This window comes from Scyliorhinus torazame, chromosome 19 (genome assembly GCF_047496885.1).
Source record: "Scyliorhinus torazame isolate Kashiwa2021f chromosome 19, sScyTor2.1, whole genome shotgun sequence".
NCBI classification, from domain to species: domain Eukaryota; kingdom Metazoa; phylum Chordata; class Chondrichthyes; order Carcharhiniformes; family Scyliorhinidae; genus Scyliorhinus; species Scyliorhinus torazame.
In genome coordinates, this window is record NC_092725.1 from 10,727,723 (window position 1) to 10,752,580 (window position 24,858).

At 53.1% G+C, this 24,858-nt stretch overlaps 1 protein-coding gene across 1 annotated transcript; it reads right to left on the minus strand.

Annotated features, from left to right (window-relative positions):
* Positions 1–2,111: 2,111 nt before the first annotated feature.
* LOC140396623 (tyrosinase-like) lies at positions 2,112–2,900 on the minus strand. The gene has a single exon (XM_072485417.1). It carries the CDS (start codon positions 2,898–2,900, stop codon positions 2,112–2,114), a length of 789 nt encoding a protein of 262 aa, XP_072341518.1.
* Between the last annotated feature and the right edge of the window lie 21,958 nt (positions 2,901–24,858).

The following is a 24,858-nucleotide window of genomic DNA, read 5'->3' on the forward strand; positions in this document are numbered from 1 at the left end:
ACAGCACGTGGTTACATAGAGAGTAAAGCACCCTCTACACTGTCCCCATCAAACACTCGCAGGACAGGTACAGCACAGGTTTAGATACAGAGTAAAGCTCCCTCTACACTGTCCCCATCAAACACTCCCAGGACAGGTACAGCACGGGGTTAGATACAGAGTAAAGCTCCCTCTACACTGTCCCCATCAAACACTCCCAGGACATGTACAGCACAGGTTTAGATACAGAGTAAAGCTCCCTCTACACTGTCCCCATCAAACACTCCCAGGACAGGTACAGCACAGGTTTAGATACAGGGCATCGCCAGTGCACTATTTCCACTCTAATACCACTAACCAGCTTCAGAATCGGCATCTGTCCCGCTCTGCTCAGTAAGAAGTCTTACAACACCAGGTTAATGAGGAAGGAGCAGCGCTCCGAAAGCTAGTGTTTGAAACAAACCTGTTGGATTTTAACCTGGTGTTGTGAGACTTCTCACTGTGCTCACCCCAGTCCAACGCCGGCATCTCCACATCATCTGCTCAGTAAGATCTAGGAGTGTGATGGGACCTTCTCCACTTGCCTGGATGGGTGGGGCTCCCAACAACACTGGGGAAGCTTAACACCGTCCGGGACAAAGCAGCTCCCGCTCGATCGACACGCTGATCCCCGCCTTCCTCATCCGCTCCCTCCCCCCCACCGACGCACCGCGGCAGCCGTGTGTACCGTCTACAAGGTGCACGGCAGCCGCTCGCCGAGCCTCCTTCGACGGTACCTGCAAGTCGTCCAGTCCTCCCCCCACCGACACACACCACCCTGACTGGGAAATATCTTGGCCGCTCCTTCACTGTCGCTGGGTCAGAATCCTGGAACTCCCTCCCTAACAGCACAGTGGGTGTACCTACACCACACTGGACTGCAGCGGGTTCAAGGTGCCCGTCCATGCACCACCTTCTCGAGGGGGCATTAGGGACGGAGGGCAGACGCAGGGCCTTGCCCGCGACGCCCTACATCCCGCGAGCAAAGTAGCCAAGCATTAATGCCGGCGGGAATGCCATGGGCAGTGATGGGCGGGAGGTCCAAAATGTTAAAACGTTCATAAAAATATTTTCAATAAAAGGTTCCCTTCAAAGTGTTGTCTTCTGTTATCGTGACCCTTGAAAGGACCGTCAACTTGCTGATTCGTATATTTTGGGGCGTTTTATGAGCATAAATATGGGACGGCTGCGACACTGAGCAGTCGAGGGAGAGCTGTGAGACGCAACAACATCAATAAACTCTCAGCAAAGAAAAGTGATGTGTCTTCGACTTCACTACCTGGCTTGGAACTGACTCACACTCTGTGCCCCTGTTAATAAAGCCCGTGAGACGGTTTGCTTATTAACCGCGCTCTCTCTCAACCTCTCCTGCCACCGTCAATGATTGATACACATATAATCCCCAGGCCCCACTGCTTCTGCAACGCCCCCCTTGAGAATTGAACCCTTTATTTTACATTGTCTCTGCACCAAAATGAATCACTTCACATTTCTCTGTGTTAAACTGTATCTGCCACTTGCCTGCCCACTCCACCAACTTGTCGGTGTCCTTTTGAAGTTCTCCTCCGCTAAAATCATATTCTGCCTTTTCCTTCTCCCGACCACATTGGCCGTCTCCCCTGCTCGTGCCCCTTTGCGCCCTGCTCCTTGGCTACATTCCCTCGTATGTTTTGTTGTGAATGTGTGAGTGTATCCACATGAATGTGTGTGTGTGTGCGTGTGCGTGAGTGGGTGTGTGTCTGCATGTCTGTGTGTGTATTGAGTGTTTCTCGGAGTGATTCCGCTTGTAGGAAAATCTAGAAGCAGAGGACACCATCTCAGACTAAAGGGACGATCCTTTAAAACAGAGATGAGGAGGAATTTCTTCAGCCAGAGGGTGGTGTTTCTGTGGAACTCTTTGCCGCAGAAGGCTGTGGAGGCCAAATCACTGAGTGTCTTTAAGACGGAGATAGATAGGTTCTTGATTAATAAGGGGATCAGGGGTTATGGGGAGGAGGCAGGGGACTGGGGATGAGAAAATATCAGCCATGATTGAATGGCGGAGCAGACTCGATGGGCCGAATGGCCTAATTTTGCTCCTGTGTCTTATGGTCTTATGGGCTGCATACCTCCCAGGAACGGAATTTTGATCCCGTGAGACGCCCATCGCTCCCACTACTGCCAAACAGGTCGTTGGTGCAGACGTCACAGTCGGATTTTCCCTTCCAGGACCACACGGGGATGAAGAAGGCATCATCTTCAGTGACATTCCTAATCTCGCTCTCCAGGAACAGGAGGAAGAGTCTGTGCCAGACGGGGAAGGCGGTGGAACGGTGGGCAAAGTGGGGTTCGTTGGCCTGGTTCAGGGTCTTGGAGGTGAGGTAGTGGACCCAGTTGGCCACGTTGAAGGCGGTGGCGCGTTGGAAGCTCCTCCTGGAGTTTGGGACGGAGCTCTCGCTCACGTAGATAGAGTAGCGTTTGCTGAGGTTGATCTTGGACTCGTGGAGGCGGTTCGCAAAGCGCCGCCGCTCGGCTGCGTTCATGTCCGCCAGGTCGCGACGGACAACCACGCGCCTCTCCTGGCACCACGCGCCTTGCCAGCCGTACTTGCACTCGCCGCAGTCCGCGCCCCCGTAGTTGCCCTGGCAGACGCACAGCCGCTTGAAGAAATAGCTCGGCCAGCGGGCGCGGAAGTCTATTGCCCCCGCCTCCGCGTGCTCGCCTGCCACTGGCTGGCACGCCCCGCGCCCCGAGGCCCAGCCACACGGTGAGTCGTCACCCCAGAAGACGGGGCAGCACTCGCCGGTCTCCAGATTCACGTCATTGGCGCACAGGATGGGGATCTGCGCTCGGGCAGACCCCAGGAACAGCAGCACACACACCAGCTCCAACATCTGGGCCATTGAGTTAGAGAGCCTGGTATCGCTGTGCCCAGTGGGCACTGTGTGCTGCTGCTGACCATCTCGCTGGCTTTATATTCGATACCTCCATGCCACCTTCCTGTGATCCCAGTTCTGCTTAGCCAACTCCAGAGATTAGCATCAAGGATGTATTGGCATGCACCAACAATATCCTGCTTGGCAGAATTTACTACCCCTGGTCTCCCCATTTCTCTCTCCTGGACAAGGTTATTGCTGAGTTAGTTCCGCTTGTTAGCCCTGTCGATGACCCATTCCATCACTTTGTTGATGATGGAGAGTAGACTGATGGGGTCCCAATTGGCCAAGTTGGATTTATCCTGTTTCTCGTGTACAGGACACACCTGGGCAAATTCCACGTTACCGGGTAGATGCCAGTGTTGTAGCTGCACTGGGACAGCTTGGCTCGGGGCGCGGCAAGTCCTGGAACACAGGTCTTCAGTACTGTTGCCGGGATATTGTCCGGTCCCATCGCCTTTGCAGTATCCAGCGCCTTCAGCCGTTTGTTGACGTCACGTGGAGTGAATCCTATTGGCTGCGGACTGACATCTGTGATGCTGGGGCCCTCCGGAGGGGACTGGGATGGAGCATGGAGCCGGGCGGCACGGTAGCACAGTGGTTAGCACAGTTGCTTCACAGCTCCAGGGTCCCTTGCTCAATTCCCAGCTTGGGGCACTGCCTGCATCGGTTTCCTCCGGGCGCTCCGGTTTCCTCCCACAGTCCAAAGACGTGCAGGTCAGGTGGATTGGCCACGTTAAATTGCCCCTTAGTGTCCCCCCCAAAAAAAGGTTGGGTGAGGTTACTGGGTTTCGGGGATAGAGTGGAGGCGAGGGCTTAAGTAGGGTGCTCTTTCCAAGGGCCGGTGCAGACTCGATGGGCCGAATGGCCTCCTTCTGCACTGTTAAGTCTACGATTCTATTATTATCCACTCGACACGTCCGGCTGAAGATCGTTGCGAATGCCTCAGCCTTGTCTTTTGCACAGAGGCGCTGGGCTTCTCCATCATTGAGGATGGGGATATTTGTGGAGCCTCCTCCTCCCGTGAGTTGTTTAATTGTCCACCCCCATTCACGGCTGGGTGTGGCAGGGCTGCGGGGCTTTGCTTGCCCATTTATTGCGGAATCGCTTGTCTTCTTCCGTCACTTGACGCTTCTGTTGTTTTTGACACACACCCGGTGGGGGTGGGAGCCGGATGTGGGAGGCGGGGGTTAGCGTGTCGATCAAGCGGGAGCGGCTTTGACCTGGAGGATGTTGATCTCCTCGAGTGTTGTTGGGAGACGCACTTGTTGTGGGCCAGAGCTTAGAAACTCCAAAATGTATGATGAAGCTCACCTGACCTATAACCTTTATGTTCAATTTGGCTGGGATTGGCCCAAGAGCCTTCACTTCCGGTGTGATTCATCAGACTTCCTCTGCGCTTTGATCAAAACAAAGTTTATCATAAGAATGTAGTTAACATATATAAAACACAGCAAGAATTTGTTATCAATTATAAACATAAAGAAAACACAACTACAGCAATTGACGTATGTAACTCTTAATGAACCCCCTTGGTAACTGTTCCAATTCAATACAAAATCCAAGAAACCAAAACCCCTTTCAAGGGCGTGGCTTTAAAATGAAAACAGGGAAACACAGCTTCTCGTCTGCAGTGCAAAGCAACAAACTAAAGCTGAAACCCAAAACCAAAATCCCCTCTCACCTGACAGCCACAGCCCAGCTCCACCCACAAGTGACATCACTGAAGCCGTGCGACAAGTCATGTGGTCAAACAAAACCTTTCGTAAAGGGACTCTCACATGACACGCTCATCCAGGCAAGTAACCTTTTTGAGGTGCTTGCAGTAATGTAAGAACTGTAAATTCCTGTAGCGTCCCGCAGCCTCCTTCTCCTGTAGCCTCATGAAGACCCCTGTTGCATCCTGTCGCCTCCTACAGCCTCCTGTAGCCTCCTACAGCATCCTACACCCTGCTACAGATTCCTGCAGTCCCCTGTAGCCTCCTGCAGCTGCGTGTAGCCTTCTACAGCCTCCTGCAGGCTCCTGTAGACCCCTGCAACCTCCTACAGCGGCCAGTAGCCTCCTACAGCCTCCTGCAGCTGCCTGTAGCCTCCTACACCCTCCTACAGCCTTCTGCAGCTGCCTGTAGCCTCTTACACCCTCCTACAGCCTCCTGCGCCTGCCTGTAACCTCCTACAGCTGCCTGTAGCCTCCTACGCCCTCCTACACCCTCCTACAGCCTCCTGCACCTGCCTGTAGCCTCCTACAGCCGCCTGTAGCCTCCTGCAGCCTTCGATTACAGGCGGGTATAGACGGGCTGGTCAGGTGGGCTGATCAGTGGCAAATGCAGTTCAATGGGGATAAGTGTGAGGTGATGCACTTGGGCAGGACAAACAAGGCGAGGGGAATAAAGGATAAACGGCAGGACCCTGGGGAGCACCGAGGGTCAGAGGGACCTTGGTCTGCATGTACACCCGTCCCTTAAGGTAGCAGAGCCGGTGGATACAGTGGTTAAGAGGCCTGTGGTAAACTTGCCTTTATTAGCCGAGGCGGAGAGTTTGAGAGCCGGGAGGTTATGCTGGAACTGTATAAAACGTTGGTTCGGCCACAGCTAGAGTATTGTGGGCAGTTCTGGAATCCACATTACAGGAGGGAGGTGATCGCCACTGGAAAGGGGGCAGAGGGGATTCACCAGGATGTTGCCCGGGCTGGAGAGTGTTAGTTATGAGGAGAGATTGGACAGACTGGGGCTGTTTTCCTTGGAGCAGAGGAGACTGAGGGGGGACGGGACTGAGATGTATAAAATTATATGGGGCACAGATAGAGCAGACAGGAAGAAACGTTTCCCCTTGGCGGAGGGATCAGTGACCAGGGGGCAGAGATGAAAGGTGAAGGGCAGGGGGGTTAGAGGGGGGTGCGAGGAAAAACTTTTTCCCCCAGTTGAGGGGGGGGGGGTCAGGAACACGCTGCCTGAAAGGGGATTCAGAGGTGAGCCTGCGATCCCAGGGCAGACACGGCTCCATTCCCTAACAGCACTGCGGGTGTACCTACGCCACACGGGACTGCAGCGGTTCGAGATGGTGGCTCACCGAGCACTTTTCGAAGGGGCAATAAGGGATGAGGAATTAATTCTGGGCTAGTCAATGGCATATTGGGAATGAAGGAACAGAAGAGGCAGAGGGTAGCGACGAGCTGACTCAATTTGGGAACACTCATTTAGGAAACAATTGCAGGAATGTTGTCCCGACAGATACCACATTTTTATTTCAATCAACTTATTTTCATTTCTGCAATCTCCGTTTTTCCATCACCATTGTGTACCCCCGCGGCCCACCCCGCTGCCCCTCACTATGGCCATCTGTTCCCTGTTTCTAGTTGCCCGTTGAGACACTGCTCCCCTTCGTCACACCATTTACACATTCTAACCTCTTTACGTGACGCTATCAGCCCCTTCTTAGCCTCAATCGTGGACACATTCAGCATAGAACCTGCTCGAGGACACCCACAGGGAGAGCATCATGTGCATGTTCCAGGTGACAGGGAACCAGCACACCGCGAAGAAAGGGATTCAGGCAGGACGATCTGTTGTATGTCGCTTCAGGTTTGCGGGCTAAACAGGAACTCATACATTTGCTGGATTGCGGGTTTGCACTCCCACCCAGCTTTGTATCCTCACAGCTTACATTCCCACCCAGCTTTGTATCCTCCTCACAGCTTACACTCCCCACCCAGCTTTGTATCCTCACAGCTTACACTCCCACCCAGCTTTGTATCCTCCTCACAGCTTACACTCCCACCCAGCTTTGTAACCTCACAGCTTACATTCCCACCCAGCTTTGTATCCTCACAGCTTACACTGCCACCCAGCTTTGTATCCTCACAGCTTACATTCCCACCCAGCTGTGTATCCCCCTCACAGCTTACACTCCCACCCAGCTTTGTATCCTCCTCACAGCTTACACTCCCACCCAGCTTTGTATCCTCACAGCTTACACTCCCACCCAGATTTGTATCCTCCTCACAGCTTACAGTCCCCACCCAGCTTTGTATCCTCCTCACAGCTTACACTCCACACCCAGCTTTGTATCCCCCTCACAGCTTACACTCCCCACCCAGCTTTGTATCCTCCTCACAGCTTACACTCCCCACCCAGCTTTGTATCCACCTCACAGCTTACACTCCCCACCCAGCTTTGTATCCCCCTCACAGCTTACACTCCCACCCAGCTTCGTATCCTCACAGCTTACACTCCCACCCAGCTTTGTATCCTCACAGCCTACATTCCCACCCAGCTTTGTATCCTCACAGCTTACACTCCCACCCAGCTTTGTATCCTCCTCACAGCTTACACTCCCCACCCAGCTTTGTATCCCCCTCACAGCTTACACTCCCACCCAGCTTTGTATCCTCACAGCTTACACTCCCAACCAGCCTTGTATCCTCCTCACAGCTTACACTCCCACCCAGCTTTGTATCCTCCTCACAGCTTACACTCCCCACCCAGCTTTGTATCCCCCTCACAGCTTACACTCCCACCAAGCTTCGTATCCTCCTCAAAGCTTACACTCCCACCCAGCTTTGTATCCTCCTCACAGCTTACACTCCCACCCAGCTTTGTATCCTCCTCACAGCTTACACTCCCACCCAGCTTTGTATCCTCCTCACAGCTTACATTCCCACCCAGCTTTCTATCCTCCACACAGCTTACACTCCCACCCAGCTTTGCATCCTCACAGCTTACACTCCCCACCCAGCTTTGTATCCTCACAGCTTACACTCCCACCCAGCTTTGTATCCCCCTCACAGCTTACACTCCCACCCAGCTTTGTATCCTCCTCACAGCTTACACTCCCACCCAGCATTGTATTCTCCTCATAGCTTACACTCCCACCCAGCTTTGTATCCTCCTCACAGCTTACACTCCCACCCAGCTTTGTATCCTCCTCACGGCTTACACTCCCACCCAGCTTTGTATCCCCCTCACAGCTTACACTCCCACCCAGCATTGTATCCTCCTCATAGCTTACACTCCCACCCAGCTTTGTATCCTCCTCACAGCTTACACTCCCACCCAGCTTTGTATCCTCCTCACAGCTTACACTCCCACCCAGCTTTGTATCCTCCTCACAGCTTACACTCCCACCCAGCTTTGTATCCTCCTCACAGCTTACACTCCCACCCAGCTTTGTATCCTCCTCACAGCTTACACTCCCACCCAGCTTTGTATCCTCCTCACAGCTTAGACTCCCACCCAGCTTTGTATCCTCCTCACAGCTTACACTCCCACCCAGCTTTGTATCCCCCTCACAGCTTACACTCCCACCCAGCTTTGTATCCTCCTCACAGCTTACACTCCCACCCAGCTTTGTATCCTCCTCACAGCTTACACTCCCACCCAGCTTTGTATCCCCCTCACAGCTTACACTCCCACCCAGCTTTGTATCCTCCTCACTGCTTACACTCCCACCCAGCTTTGTAACCTCCTCACAGCTTACACTCCCACCCAGCTTTGTATCCCCCTCACAGCTTACACTCCCACCCAGCTTTGTATCCTCCTCACAGCTTACAGTCCCATCCAGCTTTGTATCCGCCTCACAGCTTACACTCCCACCGAGCTTTGTATCCTCCTCACAGCTTACACTCCCACCCAGCTTTGTATCCTCCTCACAGCTTACACTCCCACCCAGCTTTGTATCCTCCTCACACCTTACACTCCCACCCAGCTTTGTATCCTCCTCACAGCTTACACTCCCACCCAGCTTTGTATCCTCCTCACACCTTACACTCCCACCCAGCTTTGTATCCCCCTCACAGCTTACACTCCCACCCAGCTTTGTATCCTCACAGCTTACACGCCCACCCAGCTTTGTATCCTCCTCACAGCTTACACTCCCCACCCAGCTTTGTATCCTCCTCACAGCTTACACTCCACACCCAGCTTTGTATCCTCCTCACAGCTTACACACCACACCCAGCTTTGTATCCTCCTCACAGCTTACACTCCACACCCAGCTTTGTATCCTCCTCACAGCTTACACTCCACACCCAGCTTTGTATCCCCCTCACAGCTTACACTCCCACCCAGCTTCGTATTCTCACAGCTTACACTCCCACCCAGCTTTGTATCCTCCTCACGGCTTACACTCCCACCCAGCTTTGTATCCTCCTCACAGCTTACACTCCCCACCCAGCTTTGTATCCCCCTCACAGCTTACACTCCCACCCAGCTTTGTATCCTCACAGCTTACACTCCCACCCAGCTTTGTATCCCCCTCACAGCTTACACTCCCACCCAGCTTTGTATCCTCACAGCTTACACTCCCCACCCAGCTTTGTATCCCCCTCACAGCTTACACCCCCACCCAGCTTCGTATCCTCCTCAAAGCTTACACTCCCACCCAGCTTCTTATCCTCCTCAAAGCTTTCACTCCCACCCAGCATTGTATCCCCCTCACGGCTTACACTCCCCACCCAGCTTTGTATCCTCCTCACAGCTTACACTCCACACCCAGCTTTGTATCCTCCTCACAGCTTACACAACGCACCCAGCTTTGTAGCCTCCTCACAGCTTACACTCCACACCCAGCTTTGTATCCTCCTCACAGCTTACACTCCACACCCAGCTTTGTATCCTCCTCACAGCTAACACTCCCCACCGAGCTTTGTATCCCCCTCACAGCTTACACTCCCACCCAGCTTCGTATTCTCACAGCTTACACTCCCACCCAGCTTTGTATCCTCACAGCCTACATTCCCACCCAGCTTTGTATCCTCACAGCTTACACTCCCACCCAGCTTTGTATCCCCCTCACAGCTTACACTCCCACCCAGCTTTGTATCCTCACAGCCTACACTCCCACCCAGCTTTGTATCCTCCTCACAGCTTACACTCCCCACCCAGCTTTGTATCCCCCTCACAGCTTACACTCCCACCCAGCTTTGTATCCTCACAGCTTACACTCCCACCCAGCTTTGTATACTCCACACAGCTTACACTCCCACCCAGCTTTGTATCCTCACAGCTTACACTCCCCACCCAGCTTTGTATCCCCCTCACAGCTTACACCCCCACCCAGCTTCGTATCTTCCTCAAAGCTTTCACTCCCACCCAGCATTGTATCCCCCTCACAGCTTACACTCCCACCCAGCTTTGTATCTCCCTCACAGTTTACACTACCACCCAGCTTCGTATCCTCCTCACAGCTTACACTCAAACCCAGCTTTGTATCCTCCTCACAGCTTACATTCCCACCCAGCTTTGTATCCTCCTCACAGCTTACACTCCCACCCAGCTTTGTATCCTCCTCACAGCTTACACTCCCACCCAGCTTTGTATCCTCCTCACAGCTTACACTCCCACCCAGCTTTGTATCCTCCTCACAGCTTGCACTCCTACCCAGCTTTGTATCCCCCTCACAGCTTACACTCCCACCCAGCTTTGTATCCCCCTCATAGCTTACACTCCCACCCAGCTGTGTATCCCCCTAACAGCTTACACTCCCACCCAGCTGTGTATCCCCCTCACAGCTTACACTCCCACCCAGCTTTGTATCCTCCTCACAGCTTACATTCCCACCCAGCTTTGTATCCTCCTCACAGCTTACACACCAAACCAGCTTTGTATCCTCCTCACAGCTTACACTCCCGCCCAGCTTTGTATCCTCCTCACAGCTTATACTCCCACCCAGCTTTGTATCCTCATAGCTTACACTCCCACCCAGCTTTGTACCCTCCTCACAGCTTACACTCCCCACCCAGATTTGTATCCTCCTCACAGTTTACACTCCTGCCCAGCTTTGTATCCCCCTCGCAGCTTACACTCCCATCCCGCTTTGTACCCTCATCACAGCTTACACTCCCCATCCAGCTTTGTGTCCCCCTCACAGCTTACACTCCCACCCAGCTTTGTATCCTCCTCACACCTTACATTCCCACCCAGCTTTGTATCCTCCTCACAGCTTACACACCAACCCAGCTTTGTGTCCTCCTCACAGCTTACACACCACACCCAGCTTTGTATCCTCCTCACAGCTTACACTCCACACCCAGCTTTGTATCCTCCTCACAGCTTACACTCCACACCCAGCTTTGTATCCCCCTCCCAGCTTACACTCCCACCCAGCTTCGTATTCTCACAGCTTACACTCCCACCCAGCTTTGTATCCTCCTCACGGCTTACACTCCCACCCAGCTTTGTATCCTCCTCACAGCTTACACTCCCCACCCAGCTTTGTATCCCCCTCACAGCTTACACTCCCACCCAGCTTTGTATCCTCACAGCTTACACTCCCACCCAGCTTTGTATCCCCCTCACAGCTTACACTCCCACCCAGCTTTGTATCCTCACAGCTTACACTCCCCACCCAGCTTTGTATCCCCCTCACAGCTTACACCCCCACCCAGCTTCGTATCCTCCTCAAAGCTTACACTCCCACCCAGCTTCGTATCCTCCTCAAAGCTTTCACTCCCACCCAGCATTGTATCCCCCTCACGGCTTACACTCCCCACCCAGCTTTGTATCCTCCTCACAGCTTACACTCCACACCCAGCTTTGTATCCTCCTCACAGCTTACACAACGCACCCAGCTTTGTAGCCTCCTCACAGCTTACACTCCACACCCAGCTTTGTATCCTCCTCACAGCTTACACTCCACACCCAGCTTTGTATCCTCCTCACAGCTAACACTCCCCACCGAGCTTTGTATCCCCCTCACAGCTTACACTCCCACCCAGCTTCGTATTCTCACAGCTTACACTCCCACCCAGCTTTGTATCCTCACAGCCTACATTCCCACCCAGCTTTGTATCCTCACAGCTTACACTCCCACCCAGCTTTGTATCCCCCTCACAGCTTACACTCCCACCCAGCTTTGTATCCTCACAGCCTACACTCCCACCCAGCTTTGTATCCTCCTCACAGCTTACACTCCCCACCCAGCTTTGTATCCCCCTCACAGCTTACACTCCCACCCAGCTTTGTATCCTCACAGCTTACACTCCCACCCAGCTTTGTATACTCCACACAGCTTACACTCCCACCCAGCTTTGTATCCTCACAGCTTACACTCCCCACCCAGCTTTGTATCCCCCTCACAGCTTACACCCCCACCCAGCTTCGTATCTTCCTCAAAGCTTTCACTCCCACCCAGCATTGTATCCCCCTCACAGCTTACACTCCCACCCAGCTTTGTATCTCCCTCACAGTTTACACTACCACCCAGCTTCGTATCCTCCTCACAGCTTACACTCAAACCCAGCTTTGTATCCTCCTCACAGCTTACATTCCCACCCAGCTTTGTATCCTCCTCACAGCTTACACTCCCACCCAGCTTTGTATCCTCCTCACAGCTTACACTCCCACCCAGCTTTGTATCCTCCTCACAGCTTACACTCCCACCCAGCTTTGTATCCTCCTCACAGCTTGCACTCCTACCCAGCTTTGTATCCCCCTCACAGCTTACACTCCCACCCAGCTTTGTATCCCCCTCACAGCTTACACTCCCACCCAGCTGTGTATCCCCCTAACAGCTTACACTCCCACCCAGCTGTGTATCCCCCTCACAGCTTACACTCCCACCCAGCTTTGTATCCTCCTCACAGCTTACATTCCCACCCAGCTTTGTATCCTCCTCACAGCTTACACACCAACCCAGCTTTGTATCCTCCTCACAGCTTACACTCCCGCCCAGCTTTGTATCCTCCTCACAGCTTATACTCCCACCCAGCTTTGTATCCTCATAGCTTACACTCCCACCCAGCTTTGTACCCTCCTCACAGCTTACACTCCCCACCCAGATTTGTATCCTCCTCACAGTTTACACTCCTGCCCAGCTTTGTATCCCCCTCGCAGCTTACACTCCCATCCCGCTTTGAACCCTCATCACAGCTTACACTCCCCATCCAGCTTTGTGTCCCCCTCACAGCTTACACTCCCACCCAGCTTTGTATCCTCCTCACACCTTACATTCCCACCCAGCTTTGTATCCTCCTCACAGCTTACACACCAACCCAGCTTTGTGTCCTCCTCACAGCTTACACTCCCGCCCAGCTTTGTATCCTCCTCACAGCTTACACTCCCACCCAGCTTTGTACCCTCCTCACAGCTTACTCTCCCCACCCAGATTTGTATCCTCCTCACAGTTTACACTCCTGCCCAGCTTTGTATCCCCCTCACAGCTTACACTCCCATCCCGCTTTGTACCCTCCTCACAGCTTACACTCCCACCCAGATTTGTATCCTCACAGCTTACACTCCCACCCAGCTTTGTATCCTCCTCACAGCTTACACTCCCACCCAGCTTTGTATCCTCACAGCTTACACTCCCGCCCAGCTTTGTATCCTCCTCACAGCTTACACTCCCGCACAGCTTTGTCTCCTCCTCACAGTTTACACTCCCGCCCAGCTTTGTATCCTCCTCACAGCTTACACTCCCACCCAGCTTTGTATCCTCACAGCTTACACTCCCACCCAGCTTTGTATCCCCCTCACAGCTTACACTCCCACCCAGCTTTGTATCCTCCTCACACCTTACACTCCCACCCAGCTTTGTATCCTCCTCACAGCTTAGACTCCCACCCAGATTTGTATCCTCACAGCTACACTCCCCATCCAGCTTTGTATCCTCACAGCTTACACTCCCACCCAGCTTTGTATCCTCCTCACACCTTACACTCCCACCCAGCTTTGTATCCTCCTCACAGCTTACACTCCCACCCAGCTTTGTATCCTCACAGCTTACACTCCCACCCAGCTTTGTATCCCCCTCACAGCTTACACTCCCACCCAGCTTTGTATCCTCCTCACACCTTACACTCCCACCCAGCTTTGTATCCTCCTCACAGCTTAAACTCCCACCCAGCTTTGTATCCTCACAGCTTACACTCCCACCCAGCTTTGTATCCCCCTCACAGCTTACACTCCCACCCAGCTTTGTATCCTCCTCACACCTTACACTCCCGCCCAGCTGTGTACCCTCCTCACAGCTTACACTCCCACCCAGCTTTGTATCCTCACAGCTTACACTCCCACCCAGCTTTGTATCCTCCTCACAACTTACACTCCCACCCAGCTTTGTATCCACCTCACAGCTTACACTCCCACCCAGCTTTTTAACCTCCTCACAGCTTACATTACCACCCAGCTTTGTATCCACCTCACAGCTTACACTCCCACCCAGCTTTGTATCCCACTCACAGCTTACAATCCCACCCAGCGTTGTATCCTCCTCACAGCTTACACTCCAACCCAGCTTTGTATCCTCACAGCTTACATTCCCACCCAGCTTTGTAACCCCCTCACAGCTTACACTCCCACCCAGCTTTGTATCCTCACAGCTTACACTCCCACCCAGCTTTGTATCCTCCTCACAGCTTACACTCCCGCCCAGCTTTGTATCCTCCTCACAGCTTACACTCCCACCCAGCTTTCTACCCTCCTCACAGCTTACACTCCCGCCCAGCTTTGTATCCTCCTCACAGCTTACACTCCCACCCAGCTTTGTATCCTCACAGCTTACACTCCCACCCAACTTTGTATCCTCCTCACAGCTTACACTCCCACCCAGCTTCGTATTCTCCTCACAGCTTACACTCCCACTCAGCTTTGTATCCTCCTCACAGCTTACACTCCCACCCAGCTTTGTACCCTCCTCACAGCTTGCACTCCAACCCAGCTTTCTAACCTCCTCACAGCTTACATTCCCACCCAGTTTAGTATCCTCCTCACAGCTTACACTCCCACCTAAGCTTTGTATCCTCACAGCTCACACTCCCACCCAGCTTTGTATCCTCCTCACAGCTTACACTCCCACCCAGCTTTGTATCCTCCTCACAGCTTACACTCCCACCCAGCTTTGTATCCTCCTCACAGTTTACACTCCCATCCAGCTTTGTATCCCCCTCACAGCTTACACTCCCACCCAGCTTTGTATCCTCACAGCTTACACTCCCACCCAGCTTTGTATCCCCCTCACAGTTTACACTCCCATCCAGCTTTGTATCCCCCTCACAGCTTACACTCCCACCCAGCTTTGTATCCTCACAGCTTACACTCCCACCCAGCTTTGTATCCCCCTCACAGCTTTCACTCCACACCCAGCTTTGTATCCTCCTCACAGCTTACACTCCAACCCAGCTTTCTACCCTCCTCACAGCTTACACTCCCACCCAGCTTTGTATCCTCCTCACAGTTTACACTCCCACCCAGCTTTGTATCCTCACAGCTGACATTCCCTCCCAGCTTTGTATCCTCCTCACAGCTTACACTCCCACCCAGCTTTGTATCCTCACAGCTGACATTCCCACCCAGCTTTGTATCCTCTTCACAGCTTACACTCCCACCCAGCATTGTATCCTCACAGCTTACACTCCCACCCAGCTTTCTTCCCTCCTCACAGCTTACACTCCCACCCAGCTTTGTATCCTCACAGCTTACATTCCCACCCATCTTTGTATCCTCCTCACAGCTTACACTCCCACCCAGCTTTGTATCCTCCTCACAGCTTACACTCCAACCCATCTTTGTATCCTCCTCACAGCTTACACTCCCACCAGCTTCGTATCCTCCTCACAGCTTACACTCCCACCCAGCTTTGTATCTTCCTCACCGCTTACACTCCCACCCAGCTTTGTATCCTCACAGCTGACATTCCCACCCAGCTTCGTATCCTCCTCACAGCTTACACTCCCACCCAGCTTTGTATCCTCACAGCTTACATTCCCACCCAGCTTTGTATCCTCACAGCTTACATTCCCACCCAGCTTTGTATCCTCACAGCTTACACTCCCACCCAGCTTTGTATCCTCCTCACAGCTTACACTCCCACCCAGCTTCGTATCCTCCTCACAGCTTACACTCCCACCCAGCTTTGTATCCTCCTCACAGCTTACACTCCCACCCAGCTTTGTATCCTCCTCACAGCTTACACTCCCACCCAGCTTCGTATCCTCCTCACAGCTTACACTCCCACCCAGCTTTGTATCCTCCGCACAGCTTACACTCCCACCCAGCTTTGTATCCTCCTCACAGCTTACACTCCCACCCAGCTTTGTATCCTCCTCACAGCTTACACTCCCACCCAGCTTCGTATCCTCCTCACAGCTTACACTCCCACTCAGCTTTGTATCCTCCTCACAGCTTACACTCCCACCCAGCTTTGTATCCTCCTCACAGCTTACACCCCCACCCAGCTTCGTATCCTCCTCAAAGCTTACACTCCCACCTAGCTTCGTATCCTCCTCAAAGCTTACACTCCCACCCAGCTTCGTATCCTCGCAGTTTACACTCAAACCCAGCTTTGTATCTTCCTCACCGCTTACACTCCCACCCAGCTTTGTATCCTCACAGCTGACATTCCCACCCAGCTTCGTATCCTCCTCACAGCTTACACTCCCACCCAGCTTTGTATCCTCACAGCTTACATTCCCACCCAGCTTTGTATCCTCACAGCTTACATTCCCACCCAGCTTTGTATCCTCACAGCTTACACTCCCACCCAGCTTTGTATCCTCCTCACAGCTTACACTCCCACCCAGCTTCGTATCCTCCTCACAGCTTACACTCCCACCCAGCTTTGTATCCTCCTCACAGCTTACACTCCCACCCAGCTTTGTATCCTCCTCACAGCTTACACTCCCACCCAGCTTCGTATCCTCCTCACAGCTTACACTCCCACCCAGCTTTGTATCCTCCGCACAGCTTATACTCCCACCCAGCTTTGTATCCTCCTCACAGCTTACACTCCCACCCAGCTTTGTATCCTCCTCACAGCTTACACTCCCACCCAGCTTCGTATCCTCCTCACAGCTTACACTCCCACTCAGCTTTGTATCCTCCTCACAGCTTACACTCCCACCCAGCTTTGTATCCTCCTCACAGCTTACACCCCCACCCAGCTTCGTATCCTCCTCAAAGCTTACACTCCCACCTAGCTTCGTATCCTCCTCAAAGCTTACACTCCCACCCAGCTTCGTATCCTCGCAGCTTACACTCAAACCCAGCTTTGTATCCTCCTCACAGCTTACATTCCCACCCAGTTTAGTATCCTCCTCACAGCTCACACTCCCACCCAGCTTTCTATCCTCATCACAGCTTACACGCCCACCCAGCTTTGTATCCTCACAGCTTACACTCCCACCAGCTTTGTATCCTCCTCACAGCTTACACTTCCACCCAGCTTCGTATCCTCCTCACAGCTTACACTCCAACCCAGCTTTCTACCCTCCTCACAGCTTACACTCCCACACAGCTTTGTGTCCTCACAGCTTACACTCCCACCCAGCTTTGTATCCTCCTCACAGCTTACACTCCCACCCAGCTTTGTATCCTCCTCACAGCTTACACTCCCACCCAAGCTTTGTATCCTCACAGCTTACACTCCCACCCAGCTTTTTATCCTCCCCACAGCTTACACGCCAACCCAGCTTTGTATCCTCCTCACAGCTTACACTCCCACCCAGCTTTGTATCCTCCTCACAGCTTACACACCAACCCAGCTTCGTATCCTCCTCAAAGCTTACACTCCCACCCAGCTTTGTATCCTCCGCACAGCTTACACACCAACCCAGCTTTGTATCCTTACAGATTACACTCCCACCCAGCTTTGTATCCTCCTCACAGCTTACATTCCCACCCAGCCTTGTATCCTCCTCACAGCTTACACTCCCACCCAAGCTTTGTATCCTCACAGCTTACACTCCCACCCAGCTTTGTATCCTCCGCACAGCTTACACGCCAACCTAGCTTTGTATCCTCCTCACAGCTTACACTCCCGCCCAGCTTTGTATCCTCCTCACAGCTTACACACCAACCCAGCTTCGTATCCTCCTCAAAGCTTACACTCCCACCCAGATTTGTATCCTCCGCACAGCTTACACACCAACCCAGCTTTGTATCCTCCTCACAGCTTACACTCCCACCCAGCCTTGTATCCTCCTCACAGCTTACACTCCCACCCAGCTTTGTATACTCCTCACAGCTTACACTCCCGCCCAGCTTTGTACCCTCCTCACAGCTTACACTCCCACCCAGCTTTGTATCCTCACAGCTTACACTCCCACCAGCTTTGTATCCTCCTCACAGCTTACACTACCGCCCAGCTTTGTACCCTCCTCACAGCTTACACTCCCACCCAGCTTTGTATCCTCACAGCTTACACTCCCACCCAGCCTTGTATCCTCCTCACAGCTTACACTCCCACCCAGCTTTGTATACTCCTCACAGCTTACACTCCCGCCCAGCTTTGTACCCTCCTCACAGCTTACACTCCCACCCAGCTTTGTATCCTCACAGCTTACACTCCCACCCAGCTGTGTTTCCTCCTCACAGCTTACACTCCCACCCAGCCTTGTATCCGCCTCACAGCTTACACCCCCACCCAGCTTCGTATCCTCCTCACAGCTTGCACTCCCACCCAGCTTTGTATCCCCCTCACAGCTTACATTCCCACCCAGCTTTGTATCCCCCTCACAGCTTACACTCCCACCCAGCTTTGTATCCCCCTCACAGCTTACACTCCCACCCAGCTTTGTATCCTCACAGCTTACACTCCCACCCAGCTTCGTATCCTCCTCACTGCTTACACTCCCACCCAGCTTTGTATCCCCCTCACAGCTTACACTCCCACCCAGCTTTGTATCCTCCTCACAGCTTTCACTCCCACCCAGCATTGTATCCTCCTCACAGCTTACACTCCCACCCAGCTTTGTATCCTCCTCACAGCTTACAATCCCACCCACCTTGGTATCCTCCTCACAGCTTACACTCCCACCCAGCTTTGTATCCTCCTCACAGCTTACACTCCCACCCAGCTTTGTATCCTCCTCACAGCTTACACTCCCACCCAGCTTTGTATCCTCCTCACAGCTTACACTCCCACCCAGCTTTGTATCCTACTCACAGCTTACACTCCCACCCAGCTTTGTATCCTCCTCACAGCTTACACTCCCACCCAGCATTGTATCCTCCTCACAGCTTACACTCCCACCCAGCTTTGTATCCTCCTCACAGCTTACACTCCCACCCAGCTTTGTATCCTCCTCACTGCTTTCACTCCCACCCAGCTTTGTATCACTCTCACAGCTTACACTCCCACCAAGCTTTGTATCCTCCTCACAGCTTACACTCCAACCCAGCTTTGTATCCTCCTCACAGCTTACACTCCAACCCAGCTTTGTATCCTCCTCACAGCTTACATTCCCACCCAGCCTTGTATCACTCTCACAGCTTACACTCCCACCCAGCTTTGTATCCTCCTCACAGCTTACACTCCCACCCAGCTTTGTATCCTCCTCACAGCTTACACTCCCACCCAGCTTTGTATCCTCCTCACAGCTTACATTCCCACCCAGCCTTGTATCACTCTCACAGCTTACACTCCCACCCAGCTTTGTATCCTCCTCACAGCTTACACTCCCACCCAGCTTTGTATCCCCCCTCACAGCTTTCACTCCCACCCAGCTTTGTATCCTCCTCACAGCTTACAATCCCACCCAGCTTTGTATCCTCACAGCTTACACTCCCTCCCAGCTTCGTATCCTCCTCACAGCTTACACTCCCAACCAGCCTTGTATCCTCCTCACAGCTTACATTCCCACCCAGCTTTGTATCCACCTCACAGCTTACACTCCCACCCAGCTTTGTATCCTCCTCACAGCTTACACTCCCTCCCAGCTTCGTATCCTCCTCACAGCTTACACTCCCAACCAGCCTTGTATCCTCCTCACAGCTTACATTCCCACCCAGCTTTGTATCCACCTCACAGCTTACATTCCCACCCAGCTTTGTATCCCCCTCACAACTTACACTCCCACCCAGCTTTGTATCCCCCTCACAGCTTACACTCCCACCCAGCTTTGTATCCTCACAGCTTACACTCCCACCCAGCTTCGTATCCTCCTCACAGCTTACACTCCCACCCAGCTTTGTATCCCCCTCACGGCTTACACTCCCACCCAGCTTTGTATCCCCCTCACAGCTTACACTCCCACCCAGCTTTGTATCCCCCTCACAGCTTACACTCCCACCCAGCTTTGTATCCTCCTCACAGCTTACACTCCCACCCAGCATTGTATCCTCCTCACAGCTTACACTCCCGCCCAGCTTTGTATCCTCCTCACAGCTTACACTCCCACCCAGCTTTGTATCCTCCGCACAGCTTACACTCCCACCCAGCTTTGTATCCTCCTCACAGCTTACACTCCCACCCAGCTTTGTATCCTCCTCACAGCTTACACTCCCACCCAGCTTCGTATCCTCCTCACAGCTTACACTCCCACTCAGCTTTGTATCCTCCTCACAGCTTACACTCCCACCCAGCTTTGTATCCTCCTCACAGCTTACACCCCCACCCAGCTTCGTATCCTCCTCAAAGCTTACACTCCCACCCAGCTTCGTATCCTCCTCAAAGCTTACACTCCCACCCAGCTTCGTATCCTCGCAGCTTACACTCAAACCCAGCTTTGTATCCACCTCACAGCTTACATTCCCACCCAGTTTAGTATCCTCCTCAAAGCTTACACTCCCACCCAGCTTTGTATCCTCCTCACAGCTTACACCCCCACCCAGCTTCGTATCCTCCTCAAAGCTTACACTCCCACCCAGCTTCGTATCCTCCTCAAAGCTTACACTCCCTCCCAGCTTCGTATCCTCCTCACAGCTTACACTCCCAACCAGCCTTGTATCCTCCTCACAGCTTACATTCCCACCCAGCTTTGTATCCACCTCACAGCTTACATTCCCACCCAGCTTTGTATCCCCCTCACAACTTACACTCCCACCCAGCTTTGTATCCCCCTCACAGCTTACACTCCCACCCAGCTTTGTATCCTCACAGCTTACACTCCCACCCAGCTTCGTATCCTCCTCACAGCTTACACTCCCACCCAGCTTTGTATCCCCCTCACGGCTTACACTCCCACCCAGCTTTGTATCCCCCTCACAGCTTACACTCCCACCCAGCTTTGTATCCCCCTCACAGCTTACACTCCCACCCAGCTTTGTATCCTCCTCACAGCTTACACTCCCACCCAGCATTGTATCCTCCTCACAGCTTACACTCCCGCCCAGCTTTGTATCCTCCTCACAGCTTACACTCCCACCCAGCTTTGTATCCTCCGCACAGCTTACACTCCCACCCAGCTTTGTATCCTCCTCACAGCTTACACTCCCACCCAGCTTTGTATCCTCCTCACAGCTTACACTCCCACCCAGCTTCGTATCCTCCTCACAGCTTACACTCCCACTCAGCTTTGTATCCTCCTCACAGCTTACACTCCCACCCAGCTTTGTATCCTCCTCACAGCTTACACCCCCACCCAGCTTCGTATCCTCCTCAAAGCTTACACTCCCACCCAGCTTCGTATCCTCCTCAAAGCTTACACTCCCACCCAGCTTCGTATCCTCGCAGCTTACACTCAAACCCAGCTTTGTATCCACCTCACAGCTTACATTCCCACCCAGTTTAGTATCCTCCTCAAAGCTTACACTCCCACCCAGCTTTCTACCCTCATCACAGCTTACACGCCCACCCAGCTTTGTATCCTCACAGCTTACACTCCCACCAGCTTTGAATCCTCCTCACAGCTTACACTTCCACCCAGCTTTGTATCCTCCTCACAGCTTACACTCCCACCCAAGCTTTGTATCCTCACAGCTTACACTCCCACCCAGCTTTTTATCCTCCCCACAGCTTACACGCCAACCCAGCTTTGTATCCTCCTCACAGCTTACACTCCCACCCAGCTATGTATCCTCCTCACAGCTTACACACCAACCCAGCTTCGTATCCTCCTCAAAGCTTACACTACCACCCAGCTTTGTATCCTCCGCACAGCTTACACACCAACCCAGCTTTGTATCCTTACAGATTACACTCCCACCCAGCTTTGTATCCTCCTCACAGCTTACATTCCCACCCAGCCTTGTATCCTCCGCACAGCTTACACTCCCACCCAAGCTTTGTATCCTCACAGCTTACACTCCCACCCAGCTTTGTATCCTCCGCACAGCTTACACGCCAACCCAGCTTTGTATCCTCCTCACAGCTTACACTCCCGCCCAGCTTTGTATCCTCCTCACAGCTTACACACCAACCCAGCTTCGTATCCTCCTCAAAGCTTACACTCCCACCCAGCTTTGTATCCTCCGCACAGCTTACACACCAACCCAGCTTTGTATCCTCCTCACAGCTTACACTCCCACCCAGCCTTGTATCCTCCTCACAGCTTACACTCCCACCCAGCTTTGTATACTCCTCACAGCTTACACTCCCGCCCAGCTTTGTACCCTCCTCACAGCTTACACTCCCACCCAGCTTTGTATCCTCACAGCTTACACTCCCACCAGCTTTGTATCCTCCTCCCAGCTTACACGCCCACCCAGCTTTGTATCCTCACAGCTTACACTCCCACCCAGCTTTGTATCCTCACAGCTTACACTCCCACCCAGCTGTGTTTCCTCCTCACAGCTTACACTCCCACCCAGCCTTGTATCCACCTCACAGCTTACACCCCCACCCAGCTTCGTATCCTCCTCACAGTTTGCACTCCCACCCAGCTTCGTATCCCCCTCACAGCTTACATTCCCACCCAGCTTTGTATCCCCCTCACAGCTTACACTCCCACCCAGCTTTGTATCCCCCTCACAGCTTACACTCCCACCCAGCTTTGTATCCTCACAGCTTACACTCCCACCCAGCTTCGTATCCTCCTCACAGCTTACACTCCCACCCAGCTTTGTATCCCCCTCACAGCTTACACTCCCACCCAGCTTTGTATCCCCCTCACAGCTTACACTCCCACCCAGCTTTGTATCCTCCTCACAGCTTACACTCCCACCCAGCTTTGTATCCCCCTCACAGCTTACACTCCCTCCCAGCTTTGTATCCTCCTCACTGCTTTCACTCCCACCCAGCATTGTATCCTCCTCACAGCTTACACTCCCACCCAGCTTTGTATCCTCCTCACAGCTTACAATCCCACCCACCTTGGTATCCTCCTCACAGCTTACACTCCCACCCAGCTTTGTATCCTCCTCACAGCTTACACTCCCACCCAGCTTTGTATCCTCCTCACAGCTTACACTCCCACCCAGCTTTGTATCCTCCTCACAGCTTACAATCCCACCCAGCTTTGTATCCTCCTCACAGCTTACACTCCCGCCCAGCTTTGTATCCTCCTCACTGCTTTCACTCCCACCCAGCTTTGTATCACTCTCACAGCTTACACTCCCACCAAGCTTTGTATCCTCCTCACAGCTTACACTCCAATCCAGCTTTGTATCCTCCTCACAGCTTACACTCCAACCCAGCTTTGTATCCTCCTCACAGCTTACATTCCCACCCAGCCTTGTATCACTCTCACAGCTTACACTCCCACCCAGCTTTGTATCCTCCTCAAAGCTTACACTCCCACCCAGCTTTGTATCCTCCTCACAGCTTACATTCCCACCCAGCTTTGTATCCTCCTCACTGCTTACACTCCCACCCAGCTTTGTATCCCCCCTCACAGCTTTCACTCCCACCCAGCTTTGTATCCTCCTCACAGCTTACACTCCCACCCAGCTTTGTATCCTCACAGCTTACACTCCCTCCCAGCTTCGTATCCTCCTCACAGCTTACACTCCCAACCAGCCTTGTATCCTCCTCACAGCTTACATTCCCACCCAGCTTTGTATCCCCCTCACAACTTACACTCCCACCCAGCTTTGTATCCCCCTCACAGCTTACACTCCCACCCAGCTTTGTATCCTCACAGCTTACACTCCCACCCAGCTTTGTATCCTCCTCACAGCTTACACTCCCACCCAGCTTTGTATCCCCCTCACGGCTTACACTCCCACCCAGCTTTGTATCCCCCTCACAGCTTACACTCCCACCCAGCTTTGTATCCCCCTCACAGCTTACACTCCCACCCAGCTTTGTATCCTCCTCACAGCTTACACTCCCACCCAGCATTGTATCCTCCTCACAGCTTACACTCCCGCCCAGCTTTGTATCCTCCTCACAGCTTACACTCCCACCCAGCATTGTATCCTCCTCACAGCTTACACGCCCACCCAGCTTTGTATCCTCCTCACAGCTTACACTCCCACCCAGCATTGTATCCTCCTCACAGCTTACACTCCCACCCAGCTTTGTATCCTCCTCACAGCTTACAATCCCACCCAGCTTTGTATCCTCCTCACAGCTTACACTCCCACCCAGCTTTGTATCCTCCTCACAGCTTTCACTCCCATCCAGCTTTGTATCACTCTCACAGCTTCCACTCCCACCAAGCTTTGTATCCTCCTCACAGCTTACACTCCAACCCAGCTTTGTATCCTCCTCACAGCTTACACTCCAACCCAGCTTTGTATCCTCCTCACAGCTTACATTCCCACCCAGCCTTGTATCACTCTCACAGCTTACACTCCCACCCAGCTTTGTATCCTCCCAAAAGCTTACACTCCCACCCAGCTTTGTATCCTCCTCACAGCTTACATTCCCACCCAGCTTTGTATCCACCTCACAGCTTACACTCCCACCCAGCTTTGTATCCTCCTCACAGCTTACACTCCCTCCCAGCTTCGTATCCTCCTCACAGCTTACACTCCCAACCAGCCTTGTATCCTCCTCACAGCTTACATTCCCACCCAGCTTTGTATCCACCTCACAGCTTACATTCCCACCCAGCTTTGTATCCCCCTCACAACTTACACTCCCACCCAGCTTTGTATCCCCCTCACAGCTTACACTCCCACCCAGCTTTGTATCCTCACAGCTTACACTACCACCCAGCTTCGTATCCTCCTCACAGCTTACACTCCCACCCAGCTTTGTATCCCCCTCACGGCTTACACTCCCACCCAGCTTTGTATCCCCCTCACAGCTTACACTCCCACCCAGCTTTGTATCCCCCTCACAGCTTACACTCCCACCCAGCTTTGTATCCTCCTCACAGCTTACACTC

Bases quoted from the DNA above. Each gene is read 5' to 3' on its own strand.
- LOC140396623 (XM_072485417.1), bottom strand. From the start codon at position 2,900: ATGGCCCAGATGTTGGAGCTGGTGTGTGTGCTGCTGTTCCTGGGGTCT.